This window comes from Lates calcarifer, linkage group LG15, assembly GCF_001640805.2.
Source record: "Lates calcarifer isolate ASB-BC8 linkage group LG15, TLL_Latcal_v3, whole genome shotgun sequence".
Lineage (NCBI taxonomy): Eukaryota > Metazoa > Chordata > Actinopteri > Centropomidae > Lates > Lates calcarifer.
This window is the reverse complement of record NC_066847.1, coordinates 22,771,563-22,782,476: the sequence shown is the minus strand read 5'-3', so window position 1 is coordinate 22,782,476 and position 10,914 is coordinate 22,771,563. Positions and strand designations below refer to the sequence as shown.

Here is a 10,914-nt window from a genome sequence, read left to right as displayed (position 1 = left end):
AAATCCAGGAGCAGCAGGGGCTCTGTAAAGGTGTAAAAAGTCATCTCAGAATGAGTAGATTTACATCTACATTTGCACATGCTGCACATGGGTTTCGGTCACACAGAATCATCGCAGCAAGTTCTCATTAAACATGAAGCAAACAGCTCAATATGCAGATAGAGAAATCTTGTGAATAATTATATATTTCACTTACCCTTCTGGTTGTTCATTTTGCTGTGTACTTTGTCTCGTTTTATAGTCACATGCAGACAGACGAAGCAGGCCCACTACTGAACCAGTGGAGTCAAGAGATGGACATTTAAGATGGTAGTATTTACCACTTTGCTTATCCAGAAGCAAGAGGAACATGGTGTATGTGGACAGAACATACCAACTATTTATTTAGTCTTTAATCAATAAAATGTGCTAGTAATTTTTTAAAACTCTTTTTTAGACAACTGTAATAGTGCCTTCATGGTCAAAAATCAACCAAACCAAACGTGCTGCTTCCTTAAACCACTGGATTGGTGTCAAAGGTTAGATTTTTAAAAGCCTATTACTTGTCTATAAAACACAAACACTAAATTGTCTCAGACCCAAATACATCGATTTACTTCAATTTGACCCCTCAGGTCATCTGGGACAGGTTTACTCAGTGTTCAGTTTACTTGCTTGTTTTTGCTTTTGCTTCTGTTTTAATTGTCTTTTTATACAATTTTAATGTCTTACATTTAATGTTTATCTATACTGTAATGCACTCTTTCTTCCTCCTTCCTCAGCCCTTCCCTCAATATGTTATTCTCATATTCCCACTTCCGTCATCATTAAAACTACCGAAGGGATCTTCGCCTCCCAGCACCACACCCTAGTCTGTTTCTTTTACAGATTTGGTTAATATAAATAGTTTTTAAGACATCTGACTTGGCACAAAAATAGAGACTTACTCACAGACGCACTGAAAACTATAAACAGAACCGTCTCCCTGCTTCTCCGCCCTTTCCTCAGCTCTGTCCTTGGGCGGGGCTGCATACACACACACACACACACACACACAGATGGGGTGAGCTATGAGGTCAGAGAGGCCACCGTGTCCCGGAGCCACTTAACTAGCTGAAGTGAGGATTGCTCGAGTCGAGGATTACTACGCACGTTACTGTAAGTGCAATAAAAGGCCTGTACGCACTTTATCAAAGCACATGTTCAACAAGCATGAAGAAAAGTGATTGTATTCAACCGGGTTGTCTGTCTCCTGGCATGTTTTACACAGTCGTAGCGTTGGTTAAGCTAACAGGGAAATGTTAGGACGAAGCTAAAGTTCTCGGTAGCTGTACTAGCTCTCCAGAGGAAGGAGAACCGAGGCCAGGAGGAAGGCCTGATACTTACTGTCTGTGTTCAGAGCTTATAAACTTAACACACTGTATTGGTATTTATTTCATTGACGTATTAGATTTCTTTCCAACCAGATTCTATTGAGTTTGTTTTGACTTTACAGTTGTGAACACTACTGTTGCTGCTCTAGAAATATTGAGTTGAAGTTAAAATATCAGTCAGTTCCAATCATGTTCTACATTTAAAAAAACTATAAGGAGAAACACAAATTCTGTAGTGATGAAAAAGAACCAGTAGTAGTATGTATACAATAGTAAAGTACATAAAGGTTAAATTTAGACTACTAGAAGTTGTGTTCTTGTTACATAATCAAGTGTATTTTTAATTTACATAGTACACCAGAACTAGCAGCTACTGCTTAATGCTCAGGAAGTATAGCTGGTGTAGCTGTTGCATTTGGTGATTGGTGGTTGAGCTGGATTTTGCTTTGTCTGCATCTGAAATGAAAACAGAGTGAATCCTCCTTTTAGGTGACTACGCTCTACTACACTCACCAGACGCTTTATTAGGAACACTTTATTATCTAGTCTACCAATCATGTGGCAGCAGTGCTTTGCATAAAAGCATTCAGCTGTTGGTATCTGATGCAATGCTAACAGGAACTTCAGTGGTCAGACTTCTTAAGAAGATCAAAAGGGAAAAAACCTGTCTAAGACCTTTACTGTATGAAACTCTGAGCGATATCTACTCAAAAAAACAAACAAAAAAAATTACAGCCAGCTCCTGCAACAAAATGTGCAAAGTAAAAGTTACTGTTTTGATGTGATCTGCCTGTGATAGATCCACTTCTGTTTTATTTGATTGTTTGATTTGGCTACTGGCTTTCTGAGGGCTCTTGCTGCCTTTCAAGTTATTCTAAATATCCAGCTTGCTGACATGATGCCAGGACCTATACAAGAAAGATGTAGGCTGCTCAAATGCACGTAGTAGTTTATTGGTGTTGTTAGAGCTGTACCAGCTGTTTTATTGGTGTGATAATGTAAATGAAAAATACAATAATTGTGTGTGATTTTGTGCAATTTGTGCAACAATAATTTATTTGAACTAAAAGCAGCAGCACAACAAACGCCGCCCCAGCACCTCAAACAAATGCAGGTAGAGTAATGGGAGCAAGTCTGATGCTGCCCCAACTCCAAAACCGCAACTAAGAAGCAGCAAACTTCAGCTGCCCAATATTCCAATGTCACCAAATATGACAAAGTTTATTGTTGTGATGATATTGTACGTGATTTTTGATATTGCACACGCAGCATATAGTTGGTAAAAAGCACATTATGACTCATTTCAGACTCAAAACGCAAAGCTTGGGATTTGACTCTGGACTCAGTCTTGAGTTGAGACTTTCAAAAACACTGACTTGTTCCCACACCTTGTGGGTAGCACTAAATTTGGCAGAACAATCTGGCAATGAGTTGAAGTTCAACCAGTCTCCAGTGAGTTGATTGGAGACAGATGTGCAGAGGTGATCCTCCAAGTGAGAGCAGTACTCATGCCACACACACTGACAAATGTGGGTGGGTGGGTGGAGACATGAGGGAGACAGGGAGATAACAGTGAGACTGTGCAGATCACATTATTCAAAGTGTAGGACCCATTGCTTTGGAGCCTGACCCATACTACAGTTTAAAAGTTGAGATATTGTTTTCCCTGTTGCGTCAGTTTTGTCCCTTTTAAGTTTAACTCACAAGTCTTCCAAATGTGCAGATCCCAAGATTGCTGGTATACACTTTAATTACAGTATGATCAGTCAAAGATGAGTCTAGCTGATAATTTAGTGTGGTAGCTATTTTCAGTTATAGTATATACATTTCACCGTTTTCTTTTTAAATTGAAGACTGCAGCAAGGTTCAACAAGCTTAACAAAATTTCAAAATATCCCCCTTCCCTTTCTGAGTCACCTCGCCACGTGAGCATCTTATGTCTGTCTGAGTAACCAAAGTTCAAATTTCTGGGGAAGGGAAAAACTAGTTCAAATTGTTACTACATATATGTAAAAGAAATTTTGTGATTGAGGAATTGAATTTGAGACAAAAAGAAAAAACAAGGCATGGCAAAGTGTCCTAGGGTAGAGTTTTTCTATGACATACTCTCTTCAGCTCTCTCCTAGTGAGCCAGCCATGTTGAACAGTTCAACAAACAGAACTTAATGGATAAGCGGTATAGATAATGGATGGATGGATGTGCTGAATTTTCTTTTTAATTCACATTATACAGGTAACGGGTAAAAGCTGGTCGTGGTTTGCCATTCTGTCATTAATACAATGAACAAATGCAGACTTTAGTTGTTGTCACAGTAACATGATTATGGATTGACAGTGCCAATTATTTTTGTGTTTGATGATGATGTTTGATGATGACTCAGATCAGAAGGGGAATTTCCAAATGCGTATGACAGGGGAACTTGCATAAGAGCACACACGGTGAACACAAACATGTTGCAATGACAGTGACATTTTTTCAGTCATAAGTGATTGGACGTTGAGGCTAAGGGTCAAGATTCATGCTGGCAGCTACTATGCTCACAATGACAAAGCATGCTGTTACTAAGCAGATGTTATCTGTGAGTATGTGTTTTTCACTGGACTGGAAGAGTACAGGAAATTGCAAGAAACCGGCATTCAGTAACTCTCAGCTGTGAAACATAGCAGAGTAAAAAATATAATTTTCCCTGAAATGTAATGGACTGGAAGTCTAAAATGGAATAAAATGAAAATACTTGTGTAAAGAACAAGCATAACAACCTGTACTTAAGCACAGTATTTAAGTAAATGTACTTTGCACCACTGAACCGAAATCCACTTTCTACACTTTCTATGCACTTGATACTCCACACCTTTATTTCATAGCACAGACTTTCTTTTTAGCCATGCTAGTGACATGGCGCTAGGTATGGCAGTGCTAGTTAGTTTGCACAGACACTCATTTCAATCAGGAGAGACTTAGAGAAAAACATGCACAAATCTGGATTAGAATAGAATTTTATTGTGCACAGGAGAAACAGAGTTTTGGCGCTTAGACCCCAGCAGGAAGTAGATCCCCATGGGAAGCATTCAGATTTTAAGTGGTGCTTCCGATATAGGAAACTACCTCTTATGCTATTGCGTGAGACAATAGCATAAGAGACATGAGAGACGGTTGGGTTTAGAAAGACACAGAGAGAAAGAGACATGGGGGAGGAATGAGGCCTGAGGTTGGGACGGCTTCCTGTGAGGGGACTTCTGATCAGGGGTAGATGAAACGTGGCCAGGCATCCACAGTTGAGGTGGTGAAGGGGAGGAGGTGGGTCGTACAACATCGCGATGCTGAAATGACAGCTGAATGACAGCAGAGAGAGAGAACATTTTAAACTGATACTCCTTACAGGTGATTGGCTCTAGATGAGCGACGGTTGTAATTGGATGAAAACAGAATTAGTGGGTGGGGCTTAGAGATAACAGGAAGCAGTTGAGAGTCAGCAGCCCAGTGCAGATAGACAGTCTCCCTGATTGAACTTTCGCTAAGCTTCATATTCCCAAAAGGATGAATCCTCCTGACTTATGTGATCTTTTCATCTATCACCATCATAACAGTTTGTCCAATAATGACACTCCCATCAGCCTCTATTTTACTTCACTTTTATTTTACTGTCTTTATTGCTAATTAACAAACATTACCATGTAAATGCCCTGAACTAAGACAGGGAACATAGCATAAACTTATTACTTGCTTAACATTGGCGTGTAATGCACTGTTGCTGTGAATGTAGTACTAGTAGTTTTTTATGTTGTAGTGAATATCACAGTGTTTTCAGTTGCCCTTTTAACCTGTTAAGTGTTAAATCAAGGTTAATTCCAGTATGTGCTGGTTAGTAGGTTTAGATAACTGTCCTGCTCTGTGTGGGTATTCCATATGAGGGGAGCTGAGTCTACTCTGCAGGATCCTGTGGCTTACTGCTGACGGAGCAGGATGATGAAGCTTAGCTCCAGCTGGAGGGTATATCTTCTTAAAGCTGTTTCCCACTCTGTTGGCTACTTGTGTGTGGAGCAGTAGGATGCACTGATACCAAGTCCAGGTTAGTTCAGATGCATTAGTTACATCAATGTTTTTTTAATTGCGTGAAACTGTTTTTTGAAAAATGCCTTCAGAATAGTTGTGTCTATCACAGTTGTGTACACTTTCTGGCTATTTATTTCAAAGTGTTTAGGCTACAATGTGCTCCTCCAAATGGCTGTTTTGAAAATCCAAATCCTGTTTGACAGTCTTCTCCTATGTTCTCAGGTTAAATCAAGTGGAACCTTGAAACCCAAATAATCATAGCCATGCTCTGCTGCTAGCGTTAATGCCTTTCTGTAATGTATCCTGGTGTAAGAAGAGATTATAACTTCGAGACTAGAGGATCGCCTGGATCAACCACAACAACAGTGAGCACAGGAGCCATGGAGCCTCCAGTGACCACTAAAGATGAGACAAGAGGTCGGCAAACTTCCATACCCTGTCAAACGAAATCTATCATGGTTGTCCATTCCACACCCACAGGGGGAAAAAATGAATGAGAGCTATGTCGAAAATGTAAGGCAGTGAGTTGGCTTTTCCAAGATTTTTTTTTTCCTGCTGCAGTGTTGAGAATCTACTGCACCACATTGTTTTCTTTACCAAGAGTGTCTTCCAGGGAACTGAGGCCTGTAAAAATGAAATCAGGAATGTGTGTCAAGAAAATAAATCTTTGTAAATGGTCCACATACTGGAGTTCTGGATCTTCCACAGAACCTTGAGGATTTCTTATCCATTTTAGCTTAAAGCTAAAATTGAAAGTTCATTCTTTACCTTGAAAATAGCTGTTTACAAAACAATCTTACTACTACTTCTTTGTGGCTGTTCTGGAGTGTTTGATCATGGCATTTGTTTGAAATGTTTAGTTGTCTCTGGCCAAACCAATAGAAACCATGTATGGTTTTGCAGAAAGTCTGAAATAAGCCACAAGATTAACAGATGACCTAAATGATGAAATCAAAACAACAGATGAGTATTGTGTTAGTGTCCTCTTTGAACTTAAATTATGTGTGGGAGAAGAGGGTAACATTCAGTCTTTCGCTTTTTCCCAGACAGACATAGATTCATCCCTCCCTCTTCCAGACGTTACGCCAGGAGCTTTTTCTGAGCTTGCAACAGCCAAGCGGCGACATAAAAGTACAACAGATATTCTATATCGGAATATTTGCTTGCATCCTCCATCTGCTCCTGGTGTCACAGATACAGAGCAAGCCTTCTTACATCGCTGCTCACTAGGAGAGGGCAAAACTGTTACACACTACCCTCGCCATGCCCTCAGTGTACCTAACATGGGCAGCACCAGTCCCTTCCGCGTCATCAGCAACAGTCCTCTCCACAGCATCCAGCTCTCACCAGCACACAGCAATATATCCAGCCCTGCTAGAGAGATGGAGAGGCTGGGCAAGGCTCGGAGTAAACTCCTGGAGTCAGTGTAACCAAACCCCTACCATTCCTCCAGAAACCAGAGAGCAACTTCGCTATGTCTCTAAGGATGGAAAGTGCCGTGTCAACCTGTGTCATATATCTGAAAGAGGCCGCTTCCTGTCTGACATCTTTACCTCTTTTGTGGACCTCCAGTACCGCTGGTTTCTATTTGTTTTTATGATGTGCTACATCACCACCTGGTTCCTGTTTGCTGGACTCTACTTCTTGAATGCCTCCTTTCGCGGTGACATAGGACAAGAGCGACCCTTTGGTACCCCCAAAGATCATCTCAGAGACCAAAGTCCCTGCTATTTAGGTGTAGACAGCTTCATCTCAGCTCTGCTCTTCTCAGTGGAGACACAACGCACCATTGGTTATGGATCACGTACCGTGACTTCCATTTGCTACGAGGGTGTTATGCTGGTAATGATGCAGTGTATTGTTGGCTCCATGATAGATGCACTCATGGTTGGGTGCATGTTTGTCAAAATATCCCGACCTAAGAAGCGGGCTGAGACACTTCTTTTCAGTCGCACTTGCGTTATCGCCAACCGTGATGACCAGATGTGTTTAATGTTCCGCCTTGGGGACTTGAGAGAAAGCCACATGGTTGATGCCAAGGTTCGTGCAAAGTTAATCAAGTCCCGCCAAACAGCTGAGGGTGAGTTCTTACCACTTGAGCAGACAGAAATCAACCTTGGGTATGAAACTGGTTCAGACAGACTCTTCTTGGTGGAGCCTCAAGTCATTCAGCACAACATTGACTCAAACAGTCCACTCTGGGAACTGGGTCCTGAGCAGCTTAGACAACAACAGTTTGAGATAATCATCATCTTGGAAGGAATTGTTGAGGCGACAGGTGAATAATTGATGGCAGCAGTGGTTAAAAAGAGATAAAGAGGCAATTATCACTCAGATGAAGTGGATGCAAAGCTTTACTTACTTTGCTCCAGCAGCGCACAACTAAATGGTTAAACATTTTAATCTGCAGAATTGCTTCAAATGTGGAGTTCAAGGAAGGAAGTTCATATTCTTGGAAATCCCAAACCTCAGGGCTAGGAAAACATTTCCTGAACAAAACCTGGGAAATGAAAAAAACTCTTTCACATTCAGTCATTTAATAACTGTATTGCTCATTTACTGACTAGTCACATGTACATTTAGAAACAGAAATCTTAAATCTGCACAAAAATTGGGGAAAAGCTGTGAGAAACCACATTTAAAATACAAATGACTAAAGTGTAAAACACAAAGGCAGACAGACTTCTTCTTGTCAGTCACATAGAGATAATTAGAGAAAGAACGGAAGGAGAGGAAGATGACCTCTGCATTTTTCTTGTGTGACATTCACTGAGTAAGAAAACAAACTGATCCTCTTTTCTTGCCAATTCCTTCTGTTCATAGCTGTACAAATGGTGGAAAAATTCCTTTGTCCCTTACGTTAGATAGAATCAAAATCAGCCTATGTTTAAATTACAACATATAACACTGGCTTTGTACAGAAAAGGTTATTTGGCTGGATTTGGCAAGATTCATGAAGAAGAATGACTAAGGTTTTTAGAAACCACTTCCCCTTAATATGAAATCAAGGACAGAAAAGAGGAAAGGAAAGGAAATAAAAGAGCCCAAAAGCATTCTACATCTTGTGAAATCTCGCAGATTTTAAGTTCTGCTACATACCTTTACCCATAAAAACTCCCAAATGCAGGGGCTTTCCCCATGAATTAAAAAACATCAAGTGACCCACATCTTGCCATGATTGCAAACAAAACAAAATGTCTCCAAAATGTTATGTTTCAAAAAAAATGTTTTTTAATTCTAACTAACTAGGGTGTTAATGTCAGTGCTGTTGTTTTCCCTGACTTATTTTGGTTTCTGAAATCTTCTTGTGTTTTCTGTCTTGTTACTGTTTTTTATTGACATGCTATTATGGGGACAAAAAAATCCCCATTATGCAAATCATTAAAATTTAAGATGAACACATGTTTTCAGGTTAGATTTAGGTTAGAGTAAGTCTCCAAAAAATGACAGTAAGTCAGTGAAATGTCCCCGGAAAGAATGGCCGAAAAAAGCAGTCCAATGCAGTAGCCACCCTGGTGACAACAACTAGCTAAGATTACACACCTGAACTTAACTCCTTAAGTGAACTGAAAAAACATTTTGCTAATTTTCTGGTACACATGATACATTTATGGTAAATTTAAAACCCACATTATGCTTTTTTCATCATCATATTTGGAGAGTAGCTGGGACAGGCTCCAGCCCCCACCCCCCCACAACCCTTAATGGACAAGCGGTATAGATAATGGATGGATGGATGGATGGATATTTAGAGAGTTATGAATGTTTAAGTTTTACCTTAAATGATTACTTTTACCTTTCATACCAGAATAAGAATCCTGTCAGAATCTGCTTGAAGGGCCCTGGGGGCTACTCTAAACAAGGATAAGTTTTATAAAGTTCTTGGTTACAGTACATTCACATAGCTGTACAAAGCTGTATGTATAGAATATGGGATGGGCACTATGCAAAATTAGGGCAAAAGGGTGACATGCTACAACTGAATAAATTTAGTAACATCTGGATGAAGTTAATGAAATGTGGGCTGGGAACCATTTGGTGTACAACAAAAATGTTCAGACATTATCTATCCAAATGTAGTCTGGGCGAGGTGCACGTGCAAACATTAAAATGACTAAGGGCTGATATCCATTTAGCTGCTTCAGTTTCAGGGTCCTGGTGTTGTTCTTGCTGGCTGTCTGTCATGACTTACTGGAGAAAACAAAGCAATTGTTAATGTTATTCGCTTCACCTGTGTTTGTCTTACTATGAAAAGTCAAAATGTCTGCTGTGCCTTATTGTGTTTAGACCCGTAAGCAGCAGTCTTGTTATAAATACTGAGACTCAAACACATAGCGACATCATGTGGAAAATAATGTGTACTTCAGTTTTAAAATAGATATGTTTTGAAAACGTTTGACTGACTCAACACTAACAGCCTCTTCTATCTCATCATTTTATTCACAGGCATGATGTGTCAAGCCAAAACATCCTATATTGAAACAGAGATTGAGTGGGGCGCTTGCTTTGAACCCTGCATGACACTGGAGAAAGGTTCATTCAGAGTTGACCTGCGTCGGTTCCACACCACCTACCAGGTACCACTGCCTAACTGCAGCGCCAGCCAGGCACATCAGTTAATGGTTCTGACAGACTGTAAACTCCAAGATTCCAAAGTTAGCAGAGACTGGGGAACATGAGAAGAGGGAATGGCAGAGGAGCCCAAAGGCGAGCCACAGTCTCATGGAGGATACACTATTGGTAACATTCAGGAGGAGAGAGCATCTGAAGGCAGTCAAAGTGGAGGGAATGCAGACAAAAGCTTGTCATAATAGCAGCTGATGAAAGACTTTCTGCAGGATGTAGCTATGTAATAGTTTTTATAGTGAATATCAAATAAGGAATGTATGGATAAGCCTTTTTCACAGTGGATACATAGACATGTCACAGTAAGAAATGCACAGGTATAAATAACTGCCCCAAAGTACTGTTGCCACAGCTGTGAAGCTTTCCAGTCCAGCGCTAGCAGATTTACCACTCCAAATTCAGAGTAATTTTTACTTTCAGACAGATGGGCAATATCAAGCTTCCCATTTCTATCCAGCAACTGTCTGTTTCCCTACTGAAATAACAACTGTCGCTGGCAGATTTATTAACTGTAGATGAGTTTGAAAACATTGTCTCCAGCTGACTTGTTTTGAAATGAGAAGGGTGTTAAGGGAGTTTTTTTTTTTTTAAATATCCATTTGCTTACTACATATACAATATGTAGCTTCACTTAAAAGACTACTAACTTGTATTTTACAGGCAAAAAGTTGCCATCCTCATCAGCTGATCCACATATAAGACCAAAAAATAAAGCAAAGCATTGTTCTTGCAGTGTAGAGTTAGTCCTAGTTTTTCAAGTGCAATGCTGAAAAAAGTGAGGCCATTCTCTCTAGCATCTCCCTGTTTGGCTGCTTTGCTAATATATTCATGTTTTCAAACAGCATTTTACTGTTAACATTACAAGAGAAAAGGGCTTAGGAT

The 10,914-nt window shown here is 40.1% G+C and overlaps 1 protein-coding gene across 1 annotated transcript; it reads left to right on the top strand.

Annotated features, from left to right (window-relative positions):
- The first annotated feature begins 141 nt into the window (after positions 1–141).
- Positions 142–10,903, top strand: LOC108890707 (G protein-activated inward rectifier potassium channel 3-like). Its single transcript, XM_051075860.1, is given in 6 exon segments — positions 142–1,137; positions 5,265–5,422; positions 5,629–5,823; positions 6,457–6,826; positions 6,828–7,684; positions 9,853–10,903. Coding segments are annotated over 4 exon segments (1,581 nt in total). The 5' UTR covers positions 142–1,137; positions 5,265–5,422; positions 5,629–5,702; the 3' UTR covers positions 10,086–10,903.
- Positions 10,904–10,914: the final 11 nt, after the last annotated feature.